The 26,332-nt window shown below is 38.2% G+C and overlaps 1 protein-coding gene across 1 annotated transcript in view; it reads right to left on the reverse strand.

Moving 5' to 3' along the window:
- Positions 1 to 26,332, reverse strand: part of RASSF2 (Ras association domain family member 2) — a 94,794-nt gene that overhangs the window by 16,804 nt on the left and 51,658 nt on the right. The window contains exons 8-10 of the mRNA XM_053718193.1: positions 16,530 to 16,581; positions 10,764 to 10,885; positions 9,062 to 9,159 (exon numbers count right to left, since the gene is read on the reverse strand). Of these exons, the coding sequence (XP_053574168.1) occupies positions 9,062 to 9,159; positions 10,764 to 10,885; positions 16,530 to 16,581 (272 nt within the window). The remainder of the gene's footprint in view (positions 1 to 9,061; positions 9,160 to 10,763; positions 10,886 to 16,529; positions 16,582 to 26,332) is intronic.

The following is a 26,332-nucleotide window of genomic DNA, read 5'->3' on the forward strand; positions in this document are numbered from 1 at the left end:
AGATCACACTTTGGAGAGTAAATTATTACCGAAATTATTAATGAATATAGAATGAACAAACTTGCTTTGTAGCTTCTTTAAAATGCATCTCTCTTTTCTTTCTGTAGGTTAGTGAGTCCACTGTATTAATCGCTCAGATTGTAGGGGGTGAGAAAGGCAAAGTTCTGTTTCACAATATATATTACAATGTTAGTTAATGGGAGATAAACACTGTTAAAAGTCTCTAATGTGCTAGAACATTTTAACTTTGTACTACTGAATTCCAAAACCTGACCTGAACACAGCAAGTGATTGGTGGATATGCACATATGCTGCCCCTATTTGCCTCAGTGGCCATGTTTTACTCCAGTAGTGCAATACAATTATATTAGGAAAATAATCTTCTATCAAACATTGAATGTATCCATGCATATTTTGACTATTTTATTATATATTATTATTATTTTATTATTGCCCTTGTATGTCACTTTAACTACAAAATGGTTCAGAGGCGTAACTAGAAACCACAGGGCCCAGGTGCAAGAATCCCCTGTAGTTTCACCCCTGAAATGGTTCATTGCATTTTTAGACTATAGAGCCCATATCCTGCTGTTAAATTTTAATCCTATTAGGTTCCTTGAACTTCCTCTGTATTTAGTCTCTGCAATGTTTCTTTAAACGTGACTAGACCCTCTCTACAGGAAGGCTGTTCCATGAACCAACTCTGTAAAATGTTAGTTCATAATATTTCCCATCCGCATCTGAGCTTTCCTCCACTAATATGCTTTATTCTTATTAATTTTTTATAAAATGTAATATAAACTATTCCAAAATAACGAGGCTTTCCCATAACTATAAAGAACCTTCACACTGCCCATATCAGAGTTCTAAACATCTTGTGCATACAGATATTTTCCTATCATAAAAGATAAATGCTTCAACACTTACATGCTATGCTCAAAATAGAAACACCCCATTTAAATGTTTGCCCCAAGCATTTCTGGGAATGATCAGTGGCTCATTTAATAAATGTTCTGTCTGACAGCACTTAGTTTAATCCAGCCAGACCTGGCTTGTTTCCCAAGTTGGTGCATAACGACCCTTTATATCTTTGTGTTTCTTGTGCACCAAAACAACAGACATTTAACTTTATAGGGCTGAGTCCTGTATGTGTGTGATGCTTCAGCTGGAAAGCAATATATAAGAATCAATAAAAACCATAGCAGCATTAAAGGAACATACATCCAACTTAGTTTTTACTTCTATTATCAAAATGTATTTGTTCTTTTGGTATATTTTGTTGAAAAGCAGGATGTCGGTACAATTTCCTGTCATGTAGTGCTCCAGATGCCTTTCTAGGTAGCTTTTCAACAAAGAGTACCATGGGAGAAAAGTAAATTTGATAATAAAATTAAATTGGAAACTTTTTTTTAAATTGTATGCTCTGTCTGTAAAATTTTGGTGTTTCATATCCCTTTAATTTATATTTTCCAGTATAGTCTATTAATTGCTATAACTTCACTGCACCTACCCTCCCTTTATACGTGTCACTTGCCCTCATAGCTGTGATCTAACCCTCCTCTGCATATTTTTTTATTTATTTAACTAACTAGACTTTAACTAGGGTATGATCCAGTTGTTTCCCTCAAAGTAGTATTGGGAGTGTTCCCTGGTGAAAGTCAATGGCACCGTCAGCAATCTTCTGGTTGGGCACATTGTCAACTGACAATTAGAGGGAAAAAAATGCTTTTGTAATGGGGTAGCCATTAGAGAAAGTTAAACTGCAACTTCAGGGGGTAAGTTATTCCTAAAAAGGGAGTGTATGCGTAATGCAGTAGCAAGCAATTAATATATTATACTATGCTACATTAAAAAGCATATAAATATGAATACTAGGCACAAGGCAACCTTACAGCGAGATTACAAGTTTTGAGGTATGGTGCGGTACGTCTATAACTAGCATTTTAGCCTTTACGTAACTCTACATTCCGCACTCAAAAAAATTATTTTTGAGTGAGGGATTTCCATTGCGCCGTATTACAAGTTGTTCGGTAAGGCTATAACGCTAGCGTTACAGTCTATACCGCAACAATCCATTACGCGATCTGAGACCAGTAGTTATGGATTTTGCGCAACAAAAATGTTTCACAAAACTCATAACTAAAATGTTACAAAGTACGCTAACACCCATAAACTACACTATTAACCCCTAAACCCCCATCCCCAGCATCGCAAATACTTTATTAAATTTATTAACCTCTAAACCGCCAGCCACCCACATCGCAACTACTATAATAAAACTATTAACACCTAAACTGCCTGTCCCCCACATTGCAACTACTATAATAATCCTATTAACCCCTAAAGCGCCGGCCACCCACATCACAAAAAAACTAAATTTAACTATTAACCCCTAAACCTAACACCCCCTAACTTTAAATTAAATTTACAATATAACTATCTTAAAATAAATTAAAAAAAATAAGATTAAACTATAAATAAAGCTAACATAACTATTTAAAATAAAAATAAAAAAGCTACTAATAAAAAAATAAATTACAAATTTAAAAAAATCTAACATTACCAAAAAAACTAAATTTACGAAAAATAAAAAAACACTAAGATTACAGAAAATAATAAACGAAATTATCCATATTAATAAAAATTAAACCTGATCTAATACCCCTATGAAAACAAAAAAGCCCCCCCAAAAATAAAAACACCCCCTAACCTAACAATAGACTACCAATAGCCCTTAAAAGGCTGTTCAAATCAGCCAATAGGATTTCAGTAGCTCTCATCCTATTGGCTGATTTGAAAAATGTCAGCCAATAGGAATGCAAGGTATGAAGAGGATCCACCACACTGGATGTCTGCACCGCTGGCGACGATGCTCCGTGCCTCCACAGCTCCGCGCCACCAGGATAAAGATAGAAGATGCCTCCGCGATGGATGAAGACTTCTTGCTGCCTGGATGAAGATGGATGTCTGGACTTCAGGAACTGTGAGTAGATTTCCTGTGGTTAGTGTTAGTTTTTTTTGGTGGGGTTTTTTTTAGATTAAGGCTTTGAGCACAAAAGAGCTGAATTGCCCATACAAATGGGTAGCTTAGGTTTTTTTTAGACTTTTTTTTTATTTTGGGGGGTTGGTTGGGTTGGTTTTTAATGCAAAAGAGCTGATTGCTTCAGGGCAATGCCCTACAAACGGTCCTTTTAAGGGCTATTAGTAGTTTGTTAGGTTAGGGGGTGTTTATATTTTGGGGGGCTTTTTTGTTTTTATAGGGGTATTAGATTAGGTTTAATTGTTATTATTTTGGATAATTTTGTTTATTATTTTTTGTAATCTTAGAGTTTTTTATTTTTCGTAATTTTAGTGTTTGTTTTTTTGTAATGTAATATTTTTTTTTTTTCGTAGTGTTAGGATTTTTTTCATTTGTAATTTAGTTTTTTTTTCTTTTTTGTTAATTTTATTGTTTTAAAAGTGTAATGTTAGGTTACTTTATAGTTTAAACTTATTTTTTTTTTATTTTACAAGTTTTTATTTATTTAAAGATATTTATATTGTAAAATTAATTTAAAATTAGGGGGGGTTTAGGGGTTAATAGTTTAATTTAGTGTGTTGCGATGTGGGGGCCGGCGGTTTAGGGGTTAATAGGTTTAGTTTAGTAGTTGCGATGTGGGGTGCCGGCGGTTTAGGGGTTAATAGGTTTATTTTATTAGTAGCGATGTAGGGGGCGGCGGTTTAGGGGTTAATAGCTTTATTTAGTGTTGGCGATGTCGGGGGGCAGCAGATCAGGGGTCATTAGACTAGGGGTTTATGTTAGAGTGTTAGGTTTTTACATAAGTTTCTTTTCCCCATAGACCTCAATGGGGTTGTGTTACGGCGATCTCCATTCCGCGATCACAGGTGTTAGTTTTTTTCTAACACTTTGTCTCCATTGATGTCTATGGGGGAAAGCGCGCGCGAGCACGTAAAGTCAGGCCTTGGGTTTTGTGCGGTATGGAGCTTAACGCATGATAACGCACAGCACAAGAAGGTTTTTCAGTAACTTGTAATGGCAGTGCTATGGAAAGTGCGATACCGCTCATTTTTCTGCGTTATTTATGCACCTGGTTTAGCACACAACTTGTAATCTCGCCCTTAGTTAGTACTATCTTACATAAAAGGTGGAGTCACAAAACAGCCTTGCTGATAATCAATCTCTAAAATAAAATTACGCCATATAAATACTATAATTCTGGGCGTCTTTGCAGGCCTCTCTGGGACACAAAAGTAATTCTAAATTCATCTAAAACAGGGTATTTAAAAATGTATTTCATGGTTTTGTTTTTATAAAATGAGAGTTCATGTGTTGTATATACTGCTGATAGCTTCAAATACATAATAAACAGCTTTAATGTGGTTTTTTTTCTCATGCAAAAATACTCTTAAAGGGACATGAAACCCAAACGTTTTCTGTCATGATTCAGATAAGAGAATACAATTTTAAACAACTTTACAATTTACTTATATTATTTAATTTGCTTCCTTCTCTTGTTATCCTTGGCTGAAAGGTTTATCTAGACAAGCTCAGGAGCAGCAGAGAACCTAGGTTCCAGCTGTTGATTGGTGGCTGCATATATATATTGATTGTGATTGGCTCACCCATGTGTTCAGTTAGAAACCAGTAGTACATAGCTGTTCCTTCAACAAATGATACCAAGAGAATGAAACAGATTAGATAATAGAAGTAATATTAGAAAGTTGTTTAAAATTGTATTCTCTATCTGAATCATGAAAGAGTGATCTTCCATATGCATTAGATATTCTTAGAATGGACTAAAACGGTCGGGTTAGTGCACATGAAGAATTGTTATCTTTAATGCGTGTTATTAAAATTTTAAATATGAACTATTAAAAATGTTATTAAAAATGATTTTAAATTATTATACATACTGTAAATATATATATATTCTATTGATTATTTAGAATATTTTACAGTATGTATAATAATTTAAAATAATTTTTAATTACGTTTTTTAATAGTTTATATTTAATATTTCAATAATGCGTATTGCAGATAGTAATTCTTCATGTGAGCTAAACCAACCGCGTTAGTCCTAAATTGTGAACCCTATTTGCGCAAAATGTATATTTTGCATTCCTATGTTCTTCACAAAGAAAAACAGAATTTATGCTTACCTGATAAATTACTTTCTCCAACGGTGTGTCCGGTCCACGGCGTCATCCTTACTTGTGGGATATTCTCTTCCCCAACAGGAAATGGCAAAGAGCCCAGCAAAGCTGGTCACATGATCCCTCCTAGGCTCCGCCTTCCCCAGTCATTCGACCGACGTAAAGGAGGAATATTTGCATAGGAGAAATCATATGATACCGTGGTGACTGTAGTTAGAGAAAATAATTCATCAGACCTGATTAAAAAACCAGGGCGGGCCGTGGACCGGACACACCGTTGGAGAAAGTAATTTATCAGGTAAGCATAAATTCTGTTTTCTCCAACATAGGTGTGTCCGGTCCACGGCGTCATCCTTACTTGTGGGAACCAATACCAAAGCTTTAGGACACGGATGATGGGAGGGAGCAAATCAGGTCACCTAGATGGAAGGCACCACGGTTTGCAAAACCTTTCTCCCAAAAATAGCCTCAGAAGAAGCAAAAGTATCAAATTTGTAAAATTTGGTAAAAGTGTGCAGTGAAGACCAAGTTGCTGCCTTACATATCTGCTCAACAGAAGCCTCGTTCTTGAAGGCCCATGTGGAAGCCACGGCCCTAGTGGAGTGAGCTGTGATTCTTTCAGGAGGCTGCCGTCCGGCAGTCTCATAAGCCAATCGGATGATGCTTTTAAGCCAAAAAGAGAGAGAGGTAGAAGTTGCTTTTTGACCTCTCCTTTTACCAGAATAAACAACAAACAAGGAAGAAGTTTGTCTGAAATCCTTTGTAGCCTCTAAATAGAATTTTAGAGCACGAACTACATCCAAATTGTGTAACAAACGTTCCTTCTTTGAAACTGGATTCGGACACAAAGAAGGCACGACTATCTCCTGGTTAATATTTTTGTTAGAAACAACTTTCGGAAGAAAACCAGGTTTAGTACGCAAAACCACCTTATCTGCATGGAACACCAGATAAGGAGGAGAACACTGCAGAGCAGATAACTCTGAAACTCTTCTAGCAGAAGAAATTGCAACCAAAAACAAAACTTTCCAAGATAATAACTTGATATCAACGGAATGTAGGGGTTCAAACGGAACCCCCTGAAGAACTGAAAGAACTAAATTGAGACTCCAAGGAGGAGTCAACGGTTTGTAAACAGGCTTGATTCTAACCAGAGCCTGAACAAAAGCTTGGACATCTGGCACAGCCGCCAGCTTTTTGTGAAGTAAAACAGATAAAGCAGAAATCTGTCCCTTCAAAGAACTTGCAGATAATCCTTTCTCCAAACCCTCTTGAAGAAAGGATAGAATCTTAGGAATTTTTATCTTGTTCCATGGGAATCCTTTAGATTCACACCAACAGATATATTTTTTCCATATTTTATGGTAGATTTTTCTAGTTACAGGCTTTCTAGCCTGAACAAGAGTATCAATGACAGAATCTGAGAACCCTCGCTTTGCTAAAATCAAGCGTTCAATCTCCAAGCAGTCAGTTGGAGTGAGGCCAGATTCGGATGTTCGAACGGACCTTGAACAAGAAGGTCCTGTCTCAAAGGTAGCTTCCATGGTGGAGCCGATGACATATTCACCAGATCTGCATACCAAGTCCTGCGTGGCCACGCAGGAGCTATCAAGATCACCGATACCCTCTCCTGTTTGATCCTGGCTACCAGCCTGGGAATGAGAGGAAACGGTGGGAACACATAAGCTAGGTTGAAGCTCCAAGGTGCTACTAGTGCATCCACTAGAGTCGCCTTGGGATCCCTGGATCTGGACCCGTAGCAAGGAACCTTGAAGTTCTGACGAGACGCCATCAGATCCATGTCTGGAATGCCCCACAATTGAATTATTTGGGCAAAGATTTCCGGATGGAGTTCCCACTCCCCCGGATGAAATGTCTGACGACTCAGAAAATCCGCTTCCCAATTTTCCACTCCTGGGATGTGGATTGCAGACAAGTGGCAGGAGTGAGTCTCCGCCCATTGAATTATCTTGGTCACTTCTTCCATCGCCAGGGAACTCCTTGTTCCCCCCTGATGGTTGATATACGCAACAGTCGTCATGTTGTCTGATTGAAACCTTATGAATTTGGCCTTTGCTAGATGAGGCCAAGCCTTGAGAGCATTGAATATCGCTCTCAGTTCCAGAATATTTATCGGGAGAAGAGATTCTTCCCGAGACCAAAGACCCTGAGCTTTCAGGGGTTCCCAGACCGCGCCCCAGCCCACCAGACTGGCGTCGGTCGTGACAATGACCCACTCTGGTCTGCGGAAGCTCATCCCTTGTGACAGGTTGTCCAGGGTCAGCCACCAACGGAGTGAATCTCTGGTTCTCTGATCTACTTGTATCGTCGGAGACAAGTCTGTATAATCCCCATTCCACTGACTGAGCATGCACAGTTGTAATGGTCTTAGATGAATTCGCGCAAAAGGATCAGTAAGCTTTTTCTATGTATCTGAGCTCCTCACACATGCATCTGCATGCCTTGCTTCCCAAAAACAACTGCGCATTAGTGGCGCGAAAATGAGGCTCTGCCTATGATTAGAGAAGGCCCCCAGTGAAAAAGGTGTCCAATACAGTGCCTGCCGTTTCTTTAACATAATTCCCAAGAATAAAATAACTCCTCAAAGCTATAAACTATTAAAAATGCTTATAAATCAATCGTTTTAGCCCAGAAAAATGTCTACCAGTCTTTAAGCCCTTGTGAAGCCCTTTATTCTTATTTAATAAAAATGGCTTACCAGATCCCATAGGGAAAATGACAGCTTCCAGCATTACCAAGTCTTGTTAGAAATGTGTCATACCTCAAGCAGCAAAAGTCTGCTCACTGTTTCCCCCAACTGAAGTTAATTCCTCTCAACAGTCCTGTGTGGAAACAGCCATCGATTTTAGTAACGGTTGCTAAAATCATTTTCCTCTTACAAACAGAAATCTTCATCTCTTTTCTGTTTCAGAGTAAATAGTACATACCAGCACTATTTTAAAATAACAAACTCTTGATTGAAGAATAAAAACTACATTTAAACACCAAAAAACTCTGAGCCATCTCCGTGGAGATGTTGCCTGTGCAACGGCAAAGAGAATGACTGGGGAAGGCGGAGCCTAGGAGGGATCATGTGACCAGCTTTGCTGGGCTCTTTGCCATTTCCTGTTGGGGAAGAGAATATCCCACAAGTAAGGATGACGCCGTGGACCGGACACACCTATGTTGGAGAAATAATGTATTTTTTTATTATATATATATATATATATATATATATATATATATATATATATATATATATATATATATATATATATATATATATATATATATGATACTATTAATGTAAAATACAGATCTATACCTCTATATCTATTGGAATAGATATACAGGTATAGGTAAATATATATATATATATATATATATATATATATAGAAATGTGTATTTACAATAAAAAATACATTATCCTGTAAGTGAAGAACATTGGAATGTTAAAAATGTAAAGTACAGCTTTAACCCAACAAGTTTAAATCGCGATTTCACTCAAGTGAACAAGTTTACTTTAAACTTGTAATACATGTGCTATATACGTTGACCCCAAAAAGTCAAGAAAAAACAAATATTGCTCGCGGGCTACAGTTAGCTCGCCACTCGTAATTTAGCCTTGTATTTGGTTGTGGTTTCATTTAGCAGAAAAAGCTATTTCATATAAATAAATATACATAAAGAAACAACTTTTTCAAACATTTTAAACTCTAAAGCCGAGAAAAAAAGTAAATAAAAACACATTAAGGTAAAAACTAATTTTACAGTGCGCTGTCCCTTAAAAGGGGAATGTTTTAATTTTACCACCAATTTACACCAGCAATGGAATCTAGAACAGTAAATTCAAGTATACCAAATAGACAACAATGAAAAGACTTTACAGTTTTATCTATTCAATACCTTGTCATTAACTTGTTAATTTCCCTGTCCTCTTCTTCCTTGAGCTTCTGTATGAAACTGCTCAGAACGGGCATCTCAAATTTAATATACTGAGCCACCTATAAAATAAAGACATATATTTAGATTGAAAGTACTTTGGGCAACCAATGAGATGATGAGAGTATGCACAGAGGAGGGCTTGACAAATTTCTGGAAGCCAGGGAGTTGTGGCCCCTAGATTTTTGCTTCTGGCTCTTAAATTTCTGGATTATTCTACATATCATAACAGCACAATAATGCATCTATAGTTTGTTTGCTAAATAGTTAAATGTTAAAGGGACATGAAACTCATGAAACATTTTTTTTTCTTTCATGATTCAGATAGAGTGTGTGATTTGAAGCAACTTTCCAATTTGTTAATTAATTCACCATTATCAAATTTGCTTCATTCTCTTGGTATCCTTTGTTGATTAAGCAGTATTGCACTACTGGGGTGGAAAGTAGCTGAACAGATTGGATGAGCTAATAACAAGAGGCATTTATGTGGAGCAACCAATCAGCAGCTATCTCCCAGTGGTGGATTGCTGCTCCAACCTAGGTATCCTTTTCAGTAAAGGATACCAAGAGAACAAAGCAAATTAGATAATAGAATTAAATAGGAAAGTTGTTTCAAATTGCATGCTCTTTCTGAACCGTGAAAGAAAAATATTGGGTTTCATATCCCTTCAAACCCTGTTTTTCAGGTGCTTGTAACTTTGGATTGTATGAACAAATTTCAAAATCTGGCAAATTGTGAGCACCCTCAGTGACGAGAAAAACTGGTTGAGAATTTTATTACGTTATAACTTTTCCTATCACTTCACACTAAAAATGTTTAGCCAAACATATCAAAACCTTCTAACATTGGCATTGAGGTAGATTTATTGTCTAATAGGTCTTTTTTGTGTCTGATCAAACAAAAAGTGGTTGTGGTGATATAAATGGTTGACGCCACTTATTTTGATCTTTTTAGGATGCTCCATAGAAGCAAAAGGTTAAAAAAAAAAAAAAAACGTGATCAGCAGCAGATTTAGACAGCGATAGTTCATGGGAATTGCAGTCCCAAATATTGGTTTCTAAGGTGCTATAAAGTCAAACACACACACTACACATGCACCACACACACTACACATGCGCTACACACATTAAACATGCACCAAATACACTACACATGCGCCACACATACGCCACACACACACTACTTATTCGCCACGCTCACCCTAGACATGCGCCACACACACACACTACACATGCGCCACACACACACACACTACACAAGCACCACACACACACTACACATGCGCCACACACACACACACACACTACACATGCGCCACACACACACTACACATGCGCCACACATGCGCCACACACACACTCACTACACATGCACCATACACACACTATATATAGTAGGGCTGTTCTTGTTTTTTGGTTCATACTAAAATATGTAGCTGGTTCCTCAATGATCTTGCAGGCTTCTAAATTGGAAATACATTTCTCAGTCTCCAAAGTAAAGAAAAGATGCAATCATTTGAGAAGTAAAATGGAAAATAAATTATGCAAGACAAAAAGACAGTGAAAAAAAGAGGGAAAACAGAAAATGAAATAAGCGGGAGGGAAAGAGAAAGTGTAGAATAAAAAAAGGAAGGAAGGCTACTTTATGACCAAAATGACTGCCTACATCATAGGTGACCTCTTCCACTTGGTCTTTTTCCATGAGAAATACTTTGGACACCTGCTCACAGGGGCCTTGCAGGATCCGAGCGATTAGGGGATAATCTGAGTCCGTCAGCTTCCTCTTCTCTGTTAGAGTGAGAAAAGTATTAAAGCTTCAGAAAAGAAGCTGCCTATCACCAAAATAATAATATTATATTGTAAGTCTGAATATATTAAAAGTACAATGTCTATTGATAGACTACAGGAAACTCTCAACGTTTATAAAGTTGTTTTTTTTTTAGAATTCCCTGTTACCTGAAAGCAAAAACAGACTTTTATAATGGATATTAAATCAATTTCTTCATATTCTAAGTAAACGTATATGAAACAGAAGATGATACATGACTACTGGGTTAAAAACTTACGGCTAGATTTGGAGTTCGGCGGTAAAAGGGCTGTTAACGCTCCGCGGGTTTTTTTCTGGCCGCACCATAAATTTAACTCTGGTATCGAGAGTTCAAACAAATGCTGCGTTAGGCTCCAAAAAAGGAGCGTAGAGCATTTTTACCGCAAATACAACTCTCGATACCAGAGTTGCTTACGGACGCGGCCGGCCTCAAAAACGTGCTCGTGCACGATTCTCCCATAGGAAACAATGGGGCTGTTTGAGCTGAAAAAAAACCTAACACCTGCAAAAAAGCAGCGTTCAGCTCCTAACGCAGCCCCATTGTTTCCTATGGGGAAACACTTCCTACGTCTGCACCTAACACTCTAACATGTACCCCGAGTCTAAACACCCCTAGCCTTACACTTATTAACCCCTAATCTGCCGCCCCCGCTATCGCTGACCCCTGCATTACACTTTTAACCCCTAATCTGCCGCTCCGTAAACCGCCGCCACCTACGTTATCCCTATGTACCCCTAATCTGCTGCCCTAACATCGCCGACCCCTATGTTATATTTATTAACCCCTAATCTGCCCCCCACAACGTCGCCGACACCTACCTACACTTATTAACCCCTAATCTGCCGACCGGACCTGAGCGCTACTATAATAAAGTTATTAACCCCTAATCCGCCTCACTAACCCTATCATAAATAGTATTAACCCCTAATCTGCCCTCCCTAACATCGCCGACACCTACCTTCAATTATTAACCCCTAATCTGCCGACCGGAGCTCACCGCTATTCTAATAAATGTATTAACCCCTAAAGCTAAGTCTAACCCTAACACTAACATCCCCCTAAGTTAAATATAATTTTTATCTAACGAAATAAATTAACTCTTATTAAATAAATGATTCCTATTTAAAGCTAAATACTTACCTGTAAAATAAATCCTAATATAGCTACAATATAAATTACATTTATATTATAGCTATTTTAGGATTAATATTTATTTTACAGGTAACTTTGTATTTATTTTAACCAGGTACAATAGCTATTAAATAGTTAAGAACTATTTAATAGTTACCTAGTTAAAATAATTACAAATTTACCTGTAAAATAAATCCTAACCTAAGTTATAATTAAACCTAACACTACCCTATCAATAAAATAATTAAATAAACTACCTACAATTACCTACAATTAACCTAACACTACACTATCAATAAATTAATTAAACACAATTGCTACAAATAAATACAATTAAATAAACTATCTAAAGTACAAAAAATAAAAAAGAACTAAGTTACAGAAAATAAAAAAATATTTACAAACATAAGAAAAATATTACAACAATTTTAAACTAATTACACCTACTCTAAGCCCCCTAATAAAATAACAAAGACCCCCAAAATAAAAAATTCCCTACCCTATTCTAAAATACAAAAATTACAAGCTCTTTTACCTTACCAGCCCTGAACAGGGCCCTTTGCGGGGCATGCCCCAAGAATTTCAGCTCTTTTGCCTGTAAAAAAAAACATACAATACCCCCCCCCCAACATTACAACCCACCACCCACATACCCCTAATCTAACCCAAACCCCCTTAAATAAACCTAACACTAATCCCCTGAAGATCTTCCTACCTTGTCTTCACCATCCAGGTATCACCGATCCGTCCTGGCTCCAAGATCTTCATCCAACCCAAGCGGGGGTTGGCGATCCATAATCCGGTGCTCCAAAGTCTTCCTCCTATCCGGCAAGAAGAGGACATCCGGACCGGCAAACATCTTCTCCAAGCGGCATCTTCTATGTTCTTCCATCCGATGACGACCGGCTCCATCTTGAAGACCTCCAGCGCGGATCCATCCTCTTCTTCCGACGACTAGACGACGAATGACGGTTCCTTTAAGGGACGTCATCCAAGATGGCGTCCCTCGAATTCCGATTGGCTGATAGGATTCTATCAGCCAATCGGAATTAAGGTAGGAATTTTCTGATTGGCTGATGGAATCAGCCAATCAGAATCAAGTTCAATCCGATTGGCTGATCCAATCAGCCAATCAGATTGAGCTCGCATTGTATTGGCTGATCGGAACAGCCAATAGAATGCGAGCTCAATCTGATTGGCTGATTGGATCAGCCAATCGGATTGAACTTGATTCTGATTGGCTGATTCCATCAGCCAATCAGAAAATTCCTACCTTAATTCCGATTGGCTGATAGAATCCTATCAGCCAATCGGAATTCGAGGGACGCCATCTTGGATGACGTCCCTTAAAGGAACCGTCATTCGTCGTCTAGTCGTCGGAAGAAGAGGATGGATCCGCGCTGGAGGTCTTCAAGATGGAGCCGGTCGTCATCGGATGGAAGAACATAGAAGATGCCGCTTGGAGAAGATGTTTGCCGGTCCGGATGTCCTCTTCTTGCCGGATAGGAGGAAGACTTTGGACCCTCTTCTGGACTTCTTCAGTGGATGTCTAGCCCCCGCTTGGGTTGGATGAAGATCTTGGAGCCAGGACGGATCGGTGAACCTGGCATGGTGAAGACAAGGTAGGAAGATCATCAGGGGCTTAGTGTTAGGTTTATTTAAGGGGGGTTTGGGTTAGATTAGGGGTATGTGGGTGGTGGGTTGTAATGTTGGGGGGGGGGTATTGTATGTTTTCTTTTACAGGCAAAAGAGCTGAACTTCTTGGGGCATGCCCCGCAAAGGGCCCTGTTCAGGGCTGGTAAGGTAAAAGAGCTTGTAACTTTTTAAATTTAGAATAGGGTAGGGAATTTTTTATTTTGGGGGTCTTTGTTATTTTATTAGGGGGCTTAGAGTAGGTGTAATTAGTTTTAAATTGTTGTAATATTTTTCTTATGTTTGTAAATATTTTTTTATTTTCTGTAACTTAGTTCTTTTTTATTTTTTGTACTTTAGATAGTTTATTTAATTGTATTTATTTGTAGCAATTGTGTTTAATTAATTTATTGATAGTGTAGTGTTAGGTTAATTGTAGGTAATTGTAGGTAGTTTATTTAATTATTTTATTGATAGGGTAGTGTTAGGTTTAATTATATCTTAGGTTAGGATTTATTTTACAGGTAAATTTGTAATTATTTTAACTAGGTAACTATTAAATAGTTCTTAACTATTTAATAGCTATTGTACCTGATTAAAATAAATACAAAGTTACCTGTAAAATAAATATTAATCCTAAAATAGCTATAATATAAATGTAATTTATATTGTAGCTATATTAGGATTTATTTTACAGGTAAGTATTTAGCTTTAAATAGGAATCATTTATTTAATAAGAGTTAATTTATTTCGTTAGATAAAAATTATATTTAACTTAGGGGGGTGTTAGTGTTAGGGTTAGACTTAGCTTTAGGGGTTAATACATTTATTAGAATAGCGGTGAGCTCCGGTCGGCAGATTAGGGGTTAATAATTGAAGGTAGGTGTCGGCGATGTTAGGGAGGGCAGATTAGGGGTTAATACTATTTATGATAGGGTTAGTGAGGCGGATTAGGGGTTAATAACTTTATTATAGTAGCGCTCAGGTCCGCTCGGCAGATTAGGGGTTAATAAGTGTAGGTAGGTGTCGGCGACGTTGTGGGGGGCAGATTAGGGGTTAATAAATATAACATAGGGGTCGGCGATGTTAGGGGCAGAAGATTAGGGGTACATAGGGATAACGTAGGTGGCGGCGATTTGCGGTCGGAAGATTAGGGGTTAATTATTTTAAGTAGCTTGCGGCGACGTTGTGTGGGGCAAGTTAGGGGTTAATAAATATAATATAGGGGTCGGCGGGGTTAGGGGCAGCAGATTAGGGGTACATAAGTATAACGTAGGTGGCGGTCGGCAGATTAGGGGTTAAAAAATTTAATCGAGTGGCGGCGATGTGGGGGGACCTCGGTTTAGGGGTACATAGGTAGTTTATGGGTGTTAGTGTAGTTTAGGGTACAGTAGTTAAGAGCTTTATGAACCGGCGTTAGCCAGAAAGCTCTTAACTCCTGCTTTTTTCAGGCGGCTGGAATCTTGTCGTTAGAGCTCTAACGCTCACTGCAGAAACGACTCTAAATACCAGCGTTAGAAAGATCCCATTGAAAAGATAGGCTACGCAAATGGCGTAGGGGGATCTGCGGTATGGAAAAGTCGCGGCTGTAAAGTGAGCGTTAGACCCTTTAATCACTGACTCCAAATACCAGCGGGCGGCCAAAACCAGCGTTAGGAGCCTCTAACGCTGGTTTTGACGGCTACCGCCGAACTCTAAATCTAGGCCTTATTTTGCAAGAATAGTATGTCATAGATTGCCCCCTAGTGTACGAAGGAGTGAATGTCTCCATATAATAATGAGTTTTATATACAATATGTGCAAGCATTTATGGTCCGGTGTACTGTAAAATTGGTTTTACCTTAATGTGTTTCCAATTACATTTTATACCAGCTGCAGAGCATAAATGTATGGGAATTTAATATGTATGTTTATTTTTGTATATAAAATAGCTATTTTTTTCATTTGAAACCCCAACCCATTCACACATATGCTTCTTTATATTAGCTCTGTCGGTATACCAAAGCCTAATACTATTGAAAATTAACTTTTTTTTACTTATCTCTCCTAATCCCCACTGGGAGTGTATTTTATTCTGCTTTTTGTGCTTTTCTATAGCCTTTCCATAAGTATAGAAACTTTCAGTATAGGTATGTATATTGCAGGCAACATCAGCTATTTCAAATGCCAAAATAAAGGTAAAGTAGTTATTTGTAAGCAATTTTATACACTCCAGCAGGTAAAATGGATCATTGGGAACAAATTAAAGGTGAGAAAAATTCAGGGTACACTGTCCCTTTAATGAAAAGCCAGAGGGAGAACAGCAGCAGATGCCACATAACAAAAATATGCACCAATAAGTGGAGGGCTCTGTCATAAAGCATGTTTGCTGTGATTACTCTAGCCCAGAAACCACCATGCTTGGAAATTATTTGTGGGTAGCTCAGTGCTTTGATATTTATTTTATGTATGAATAATTTATCTTATTTATTAAGTATGTTCCTTTCAGTCTGAAAAAAGAGGGGTGATGGGGTAATGGGTATTACTGGACTCTTCAAGTAAACATTCATGGAACAGAAATACAGTAGGTGAGAGTTAAAGTGTAGAAAATGCTCATTAGTGTGAGGAATGAAATAAAAGTGAAAAGTCAGAGAATAAGCTTTGTATTTAGTTTTCCATTAGAAATGTCTGTGTTTCTCTAAGTGGTAAATGCTATTAACCCAAAGGTCATAAATGATCTTCTGCTCCATGGGCTGAGACAATGAATGCTGAGATATGATAAGATTATGTCTTTTAGCCAGTGTAGATATAAAATATAGAAATGTAAAGAGGAATTAGTAAGGTATCATTCCCTTTCTTACCTCCACTTATGTGGACTATGTATAGAGCAAACTCTGAAGACGAATTCTCAATCTGAAATGAAAAAGGAGAGATTGAAACATCAGTAAATTAATTATAGGTCATATTGCCATAGTAAAAGCATCTGGCAGATTAATGGTTACTATCCAAACATTTCTTCTAGCTTTTCCTAAATAAAACACTACCTACAAGGGATCTAATATCAAGGGATCTAATATTACAGTTCAGAAGGTATAACTTGAAAAGCTTACTTAGGGGAACTATATATATATATATATATATATATATACAATTGTTATTTTTTATTATATATATATATATATATATATATATATATATATATATATATATATATATATATATATATAAAGGTCATAAGAAAACCAATTATTGTAAAACCGACTAAACTTTTCAATCATAACCTGGTGGCAATTGAGTCCCTAAATTTACCTAAAGCATAAGAATTCATGGCCACAATTTCAGGAACTGCAAACAAAGTTGTCCTGTGTGCAACCGTCCTAAGCAGTAATCAGGGTAATAAAGGAGCTCTCCTGGCCTGCCTACACAAAGGGAGGAGCACCCTAGGCCCGCACCTTAGGTGGGTCGCTCCTCCCTTCAGCCTGACCATCACTCCACCCAAAGGTTGTTAAAATATGCAGGGCTGAGACATCTTGCCACTACTAAAGAGTATAAAGGTAATCCAACAAATAAGGGGCCTCAGCACTGTTTGGCCGCACAAACCAACTAGCATCAAGAGGAGACCAAAAACTTAAAATGCATGGATTTACAGCTAGCTCGAATAACCCTACCCCAGCCATGACTTCTGCAGAAACCCTAAGGAAGCCGCTTCACTCAAACCACCAAGAAAATAAATAAGAAAGGCAGGGTGGGCAACCACAGCCGTCTTCAGCAGGAAGACAGGCCTGGAAGCTTCCTGCAGTCACATTTAACACAGTCAGTAGGTCACTCCCCTACACTGTCCTGCAGCATTGTTGACAGAACCCCTCACATCTCCATTCCCATCCCTGCCGATCATTAACCCTTAAGACCGTTACTGTTAACCCTTAAAACCATTACAAGCCCATGAAGGGCTCCCCACTAACATTTTTTTAAAATAAATTGCATCCAATTTAAAAAATAGTTGCAACATCCAACTAAAGCTAAAACAAATTAAATCAGAGTTTTGGCAAGAACTGGGAACTGACATATCTGGAGCCTATTTACCACAGTACAAAATTAGCAGACCTTTCCGGCACAGACGAATTAGCGAACTGGGCTTACTCAAACAATTAAAACTGTGGTTTATTGTATAATTAATACATTATAGCATGATCTAAACAAAGGTATCTTTATAATTAAAAAATATAAATATTTAACTGAGTTATTTGCATTTATAGGTTACATACAGCAGTATGGCTGTGGACCATAACATTTTTGGAGATACAAAAAGAAAACTAAATATCATGTGTACAGGGGAACTTATCTTCTATCTATCCCTTACTTTTTATATTTTTCCCATTTTACTTCTCTGATTTTTTCATGTAATGTAAAGCACTAAACTGCAAATCCAGGTCCACTCGCTCCTTTTCTGGGGTTGTTTCCATAATAAATTGGGTTAAAGGGATAGTAATACTTTTTACCTCTGCAATTACCTTGTATCTAAGCCTCTGCAGACTGCCTCCTTATCTCAGATCTTTTGACAGACTTGCATTTCAGGCAATTAGTGAGGACTAATCTTAAATAACTTCACGTGCATGAGCACAGTGTTCTCTATATGAAACACATGAACTAACGCCCTCTAGCTGTGAAAAACCGTCAAATGCATTCAGATTAGAGTTGGCCTTCAAGGGCTTAAAAATTAGCATATGAGCCTACCTAGTTTTAGTTTTCAGCTAAGAATGCCAAGAGAACAAAGCAAATTTGATGATAAAACTAAATGATAAAGTTGTTTAAATTACATGTCCTATCTGAATCATGAAAGTTTAATTTGGACTTTACTATTCCTTTAAAGAGCACCCATTGTCACCCCTCTAGAACAGTCATTGGTCACAGATCACAAACTATATGGGAATAGAGTATTAAGAATTTTGCCATTCTACATATACAAATTCTATGTTGGCATTTAGTGATTGCCTATATTTGTCGTATGCTTATAATATAACTCCTATATATTGGAAGGTACTGCATTTGGAGCCGTGCAGCTGTATATTCTTTGCTTTCTCATTGGTGTTCACTTGGCACTGCAGATTGGTGCAGTGTAACTGGATATCAGTTTATCAATTATGCACTAAAAGCTGCTTCTTCTGACTAATTGTTTTGACTATGTTCAATTATGTCATTAGTCTATTGCTGGAGATAGATACTAATTGCCATGATGGGCTTCACACAGACAGGCTCTTGATTCATTACACAGATACTAAATAGTAAATAAATGCTAGATATAATGTTGTATTCAAACCCAAGATAAGCTTCAAAATAATATATGTATTTTTTTATTATATCAGTTGACTAAATACTGAATAAATAAGTGTAAAGTTTTAGTTTCTATAAAGTACTAATGTACTTAAAGGGACAGTCTACTCCAAAAAATTTTAAAAGATAATCCCTTTTCTACCCATTCCCCAGTTTTGCATAACCAACATGGTTATATTAATATAGTTTTTACTTCTGTGATTACCTTTTACCTAAGCCTCTTTTGACAGCCCCCTGATCACATTACTTTTTATGTATTATCTATTGACTTACATTTTAGCCAATGACTCATAAATAACTTCACGGTGTGAGCACAATGTTATCCATATGGCTCACATGCACTAGTAGTCTCCTGTTGTTAAAAGCAAATAAAAAAAGCATGTGATTAAGAGGCTGTCTGAAGTGGCTTAGAAATAGGCACACATTTAGAAGTTTAAATTTTTATAAAGTATATTAATGTAACAATGTTGGCTGTGCAAAGCGGGGGGAATGGGTAGTAAAAGGTGTTATCTATCTTTTTAAACAATAACAATTTTAGTGTAGACTGTCCCTTTAAGCTGCTTAAAGATAATGGGCATCACCATGTTGAAACTTAGGTTTGCCTGAACTTATCTAATCTTCTGAAGACAGTTAGGGACGGATAAAAACGGCACTGGGCTTTAAAGCCGTTATGACTTATGCCGTTATGGGCTTTATAATACAACGTCATCGCAAACGGCTGTCCTGAAGCCTACTAGGCTTGCAGGATTTGATCGCGGTCTGGAGGGCGTTCCTAGCATCTTAGGGAAGCCCCCCAGACCCGATCCCATAATTGAAATCTCGCAATCTTTTGCACGATCGCATGATTTCAATTTGTCTACATCGGAACGCTGTTATAACATCATTAAAAAAACACATTAAGGGAAAAACTATTTTACAGTACACTGGGTTTGAGTGAAGTTACAAATTGTTTTTGCTCGCACTCTTACACGATACGTGCAAAAAGCCGAAGTTAGAATATAGTGAAGGAATTAACATATTCCCCATAGAAGTAAATGGAGCAAAAAAAAAAAACTACTCACGCACAAACCGAAAGCATTATCAAGTGCACTAACCCGACATGAAAATATTAATATTTCACATTCCAATATTCTTTATATAGCAGAATATGTTCTATTTATTCATAAATACATATTTCTACATATATCTGATGTTTGTTTGGTACTTTATATATCTATTCATCAATATATATATATATATTATTATTATCGGTTATTTGTAGAGCGCCAACAGATTCCGCAGCGCTATATATATATAGCTGATTTTATAAAGATATAGGTGCCCTACACTTATATTGGCACCCTTGGTAAATATGAGCAAAGAAAGCTGTGAAAATTTGTTTTTATTGTTTAACCTTTTGATCTTTTGTTCAAAAAGTACATGGATATCAAACAATTGCAAACACAAAACAGGTTTATCCAAAAAAAAATCTTTGTTAAATATATGTGGGGCACAATTATTGGCACCCTTTTAGCCAATACTTTGTGATACCTCCCTTTGCCAAGATAACAACTCTGAGTCTTCTCCTATAATGCCTGATGAGGTTGGAGAACACATGGCAAGGGGTCTGAGACCATTCCTCCATACAGAATCTCTCCAGATCTTTCAAATCTCAAGGTCAATGCTGGTGGACTCTCCTCTTCAATTCACCCCGCATGTTTTCTATGGGTTTTAATTCAGGAGACTGGGATGGCCATGGCAGGACCTTGATTTTGTGGTCAGTAAACCATTTCTGTGTCCATTTTGATGTATGTTTTGGATCATTGTCCTGCTGGAAGATCCAACCATGGATACAAAAGGCAAAGGGGCGCGTCATGTGTAGATTAGAGATGTAACAAATCCCACACTGAATAGAAAGCCAAATGGATACTCACATTTAGCTGAAGCACCCTTGTGTGCTTGTGGTAGCAGGCTAATAACTCAGGGTGTATCAGCTAACCCAGACAGCAGGTAACATTCAGGAACACCAGATGCATTAACCAGATGGAGTAATGAATGCAGTTCGCTCCAAAGAGCGATAGGGATAAAAGTAAGGTGCTAACACTTGGCTTATGTAAAACACAAGGTTTATTAAAACTCACATAAAAACAAAAGCTTCAAGTGATAGGAGGGCATAAACATGTAGCCCCCCTACAAATTACAAGTGGTGTGCTATTTAGCCCTTACGCACAAACACTGCTAGAAGTAAACTTTTAACGCAAGGGTTTGTGGGCATATTACAAGTTGAAAGTTAATTGTGTGCGAGTGAAACCTGATGCACGCAAATTTCAGGACTTCACTAATCCCGACCGCGCTAATGCATTCACCTTATAAACTTCAATGGAGCCGTTATGGAAAAAAAACCTAAAATATTTATCGCTCACATACTAACCTGACTCCACATTAGACCAAGTGTGCTTAACCTGTCTATACAGGTATAGATATATACAGATATATATAGTAATATATATTTAAAAATACAAAGAACATTCTACTATGTGAAGAATATTGGAATGTGAAATATTTACAGTAAATACACAGTAAAACACATTTTAAAATATTAAAATTGAATACAAATTATGTTTCATGTTTTAAGGTATTTGAGTGGAAAGGGCTCCATAAGTGTGTTTGTGTGTATGTATATATGAGTGTAACAGATTACATTTATGTGTAACAGATTATGTTTATGTTGTGTTTGGTGCACTTTTTTTCTTTTAACACTTAGCCTTTACCCAAAGCCTTTAGTTGCGCTAACTTGTTGACAAGCACAAATTTCGTTTGTGCTCAAGTGAACAAGTTTAATTTCATTTTGTAATATGTGCGCAAATGAGTGTGGTAGCAATATTGCTTATCCCAAATCGCGCCAACAATAGCGAGACACTTATAATCTAGCCCTGTATTGTAAAAGATCTGCAAATACATTTCATCAACAAGCTAAGCATGTGAAAGAAAGTGAATGGTTAGTAATGTCCTAAGCGTTTTTCAAATTTAACATCTCTTCCAAATCAAAATAGATATAATTAAATGCTGTTTTCATATCATTTTTTATTACTAATACAATTTGTCTTGAAGTGGCCATAATTGCATAATGCTAACTAATTAAATGGACAGTCAAATAACTTTCCAATTTACTTTTATCACCATTTTTGCTTTGTTCTCTTGGTATTCTTAGTTGAAAGCTAAACCTAGGTAGGCTCATATGCTAATTTCTTAGACCTTGAAGGCCGGCTCTAATCTGAATGCATTTTGAACACTAGAGGGCATTAGTTTATGTGTGCCATATAGATAACATTGAGTTCACCCATGTGAAGTTACCTAGGAGTTAGCACTAATTGGCTAAAATTCAAGTCTGTCAAAAGAACTGAAATAAGGGGGCAGTTTGAAGATGCTTAGATACAAGGTAATCACAGAGGTAAAAAGTATATTAATATAACTGTGTTGGATTTGCAAAACTAGGGAATGGGTAATAAAGGGATTATCTATCTCTTTAAACAATAAAAATTCTGGTGTTGACTGTCCCTTTAAATATAACAATTTAGGGTGCGGAGCTAACCGCTGAGCTGAGTGGCAGCACTTGGAGAGAGCTCAGTCAGTAAAAAGCCAAATAAAGCACATAATCCTCTTAAAAAACTAGTAGATAGTGGGGATTTCACATTTATTGTGACACTTGGGTACCAGTATACCGTCAATCTATATATTCCTCCAGTGGAGAAGCTGACTTCATATTGCCCACGGACGCCGGCACAGATCTCTGCAGAGCATAAGCAGTGTTAAATCACAGAAACTCCGGTATAGTACTCCCTAACAACTCCGGAGGGTCGGGGCTCCGCTCCGGAGTCCCTGCAGCTACAGAAAAGGACAAGCTCTGAGACTGGGGAAAAGGGGGAGGCCCCCTCCGCAAACACACTATGGCCTCGCAACTTCTAAGGCCCAAGAAAGGCTCACCGGCTACCGAGATGGACTCTAAGCCCCTGGGGGCAAAGCACATACTGGTAGAGGGGCTCTCCTCACGGTCCCCAAGTACATCAGCCACATTCAACAGGAAGGGCCTCACAACATTGGAGCCATGCAGGATGGCGCGAACAGAAATGAGAACGGGTGTTCCTTCAACGTAATCTGCAACTTAAAGTGAACCTGTTCACACTTTGAGGAGTCGTGGACTCTGGGACCCTACAGGTGCTGTTGGAGGGCTGGAAACGGAACCACGCAGACACTTCATTGAGGAGGTTAAGGAAACCACGTGGCTGCTTAGGGCCTAACAGAACCACCACCACTGACACACTACTAGGAGACCTCCCGAATGATCTAACGTGTGATCTAGAGGCCTTACGCTACAGTGGGGAGACAATTGCCCATTATGACAAAGCAGCAGAACATTTCATAAATATGGACCTCCAAACCCCTAATGCACCTTTTTGATGAGGCCCACAGGGGGGGGAAAGAAGGAATATATGAATAAAAAAAGGGGGGAAAATAATAAAAAGAAAATCAGCATAAGCTATAAACTGTAAAATACATCAGCAGACTGTGCAGGGAGTTTGGAATGGACACTACACTCAGCCCATCCTTCGCAAAGCAGTGATACAGTTTCCACAGTCTCCACAAGGAACAGAAAAACAGTCTGGGCCACCAAATGCATTAAAAGTTACCAGTAACACAGCTTAGACACAGCCCAACTACCACAGAAGAGACTTTCCCTAATACCCTCTCCCCTTCCTTTTCCTGTCAGCCTTTAGGGGTGACAGGTCATATCCCCTATACCTTTCTCCGTGATCGTCCTGTGAGGACAAATGCCCTGGGGAGAAGGGTATTCCTGGAAAGGCGGGCCTTAAAGTCAGTGAAAGAGACATATCAGGGGACATACAGCTCTTGCATAGGAGGCGCTCAACATACTAAGGTCCCTGAACAGAGGAGGAGGTGTAAAGGGAATCGGATCTACATATAAACTTTGCTTATACAATATCTCAGACCCACGAATATAAGCAACTCAAAAACTCTACATGACCCACACCTCAAAATTGTGAGTGCTCACACGGTGGAGATACATGGGGGAATCCGTCTAGCAAATCAATAAGCAAAGCAAATTGAACTTTACTGGCCTATGGGATAGTAATATCCTCCCACATTCCACAGAACCATAATATGTGACCACAACAGGGGATACAAGAGGTATCATGAAGACACAGTAACCACCCACCACTGATTCTCCAAACATCGCTACTAGCAACGGACCATCCGGTCACGATACCAACTAAACTTTCTCACCGGAGGGGCCTAAACATCTACCACAAAGGGATTATACCTTCTCCCAGGCAATAAAATGGCCTCTAGGAGAATAGTGAAGGGAGACAAATCAGCTACTAAAACTTCTACAGTGTCCTCTTTCTTTAAATCTTCGCAACCAAACAAGTCCAACAAAGATATGGAGGTAGACGGAGATTCGGATCAAGACTCTACACCGCAAATAAAAGATAATATCCTGTTAACAAAAGCTGACTTGCTAACCTTGGTCTCAAAAAAGACATTGCCGACAACTTTGAAAAATGATGGGAGAAAATGTATTCCATTCATTCCTCTGTTACTAATAGCCTGTCTGAGATTAAATCTGATTTGACGGATATGGGGAACAGGATAGATATGCTTGAGGACCAGAAAGATGCCATGGTGGAGAATGTGGATGAAATATTGCAGGTGGTCTCAACACAACAACAACAACAACTACTGGAATTTCAGGATAAGCTGGATGACCTGGAGAATAGAAGCAGGAGGAATAATCTCAGGTTGAAAGGAGTTCCAGAGGAGGTGACTGTTCAAGAGTTGCTGGCATATATAGTGCAGCTCTTCGCCCAGATCACAAGCTCGCCTTCAGATTATACCTTCCATGTCGAGAGAGCTCACAGAGCTCTAAAAGCCAAACCAAAGTCCGGTCACCCACCAAGGGATATACTGATTAAAATTACTTTCTTTCCAGACAAAGAGAAGATCATCCAAGCTGCTAGAAAACAATCCACATTCAAATTTCAAAGCAATGTGATCCAATTTTACCAAGACCTGAGCCTCCGGACCTTGCAAACACGAAGTGCCCTACGACCCCTCACCTCTTTGTTGAGAAAACAGCCGATACAATACAGATAGGGTTTCTCTTTTGCCCTAATCATAAGAAAGGACACTAAAGTAATAACTATCAAGGAACCAGAAGATATTCCCGAAGTGTGTGGGGTGCTGGGCTTGGAGACCCCACCTTTGCCTGAGAAAGAACCAACTGTGACACACAGGCTGACACCTACACAACAAGAAGACCAATCAAAGTGGCACAAATCACGAAACAAGAAGTTGAAGACAAAAGAACCCAGAGATAAAGAACTTTAACTAACAAATTTTCCTTTCCCCCTGAGACTCAGGGGAAAGGGACTTTTCTAATCTGGGACTATCTTCTAAAAAACTAAGTGGAAGAAGATGTTTAGAGGATCAAGCCAAGCTATGTATAACTCACAATTGAAATTGTAGAGATACATGCAATTTATTATACTGATGCTTACTTTAGATCCCGTAGGCTATGTTAATGTTATATAACAAATGTTTTATAATGCTTTTTTATTAGGATAATATTAATGTGACTGGACGGGCACTCCCAGCCCTTCCCTTTATAAAGGGATAATAAAGAAAATGCAACATTTACTAAGTTATTCTTTCCAAATGTATTGTCCCAATGTTGGGGATAAGATTTTGGTTATTGTTCCCCCTGTTTGACATGTTTTTCTACCCCAAATGTTTTTTTTTCTTCTCAGTGACATCTCCACAGCACACTCCTGTAGGATACAGGCTCCAAAGATCAGCAGCACATCGACTAAGACTTCTCATCTGAGGGTAAATACCTATATTTATAACACAACCAGAGCAGAGAAGAGAGAAAAAGAGGATAAAAATGACCACTAATATACACAGTATCACATAATGTCAGAGGACTCAACACTGATACTAAACGGAGAGTAGCTATGTCCCAGTACACACTCCTAAAAGCCAATGTTCTGTTCTTACAGAAGACACACCTCCTTAAAGCTAATATCCCAAAATACTGGGCAAAACATTTCAATACACACTATCATGCAACAGCGGATACAAAGAAGAGAGGGGTTTCAATTCTGATACACTCCTCCATTAGCTTTACTCATGAAAGCACCACAGCGGATCCGGGAGGCCGATACCTAATAGTTAGGGGGCAGATGCTAGATACTGAGGTTACTCAATGTAATGCATACGCCCCCAATGAAAACCAACAGGATTTCTTCAGACACACCTCCCATATTTTGACACA

This window comes from Bombina bombina, chromosome 6 (assembly GCF_027579735.1).
Source record: "Bombina bombina isolate aBomBom1 chromosome 6, aBomBom1.pri, whole genome shotgun sequence".
In the NCBI taxonomy this organism is placed as follows: Eukaryota; Metazoa; Chordata; class Amphibia; order Anura; family Bombinatoridae; genus Bombina; species Bombina bombina.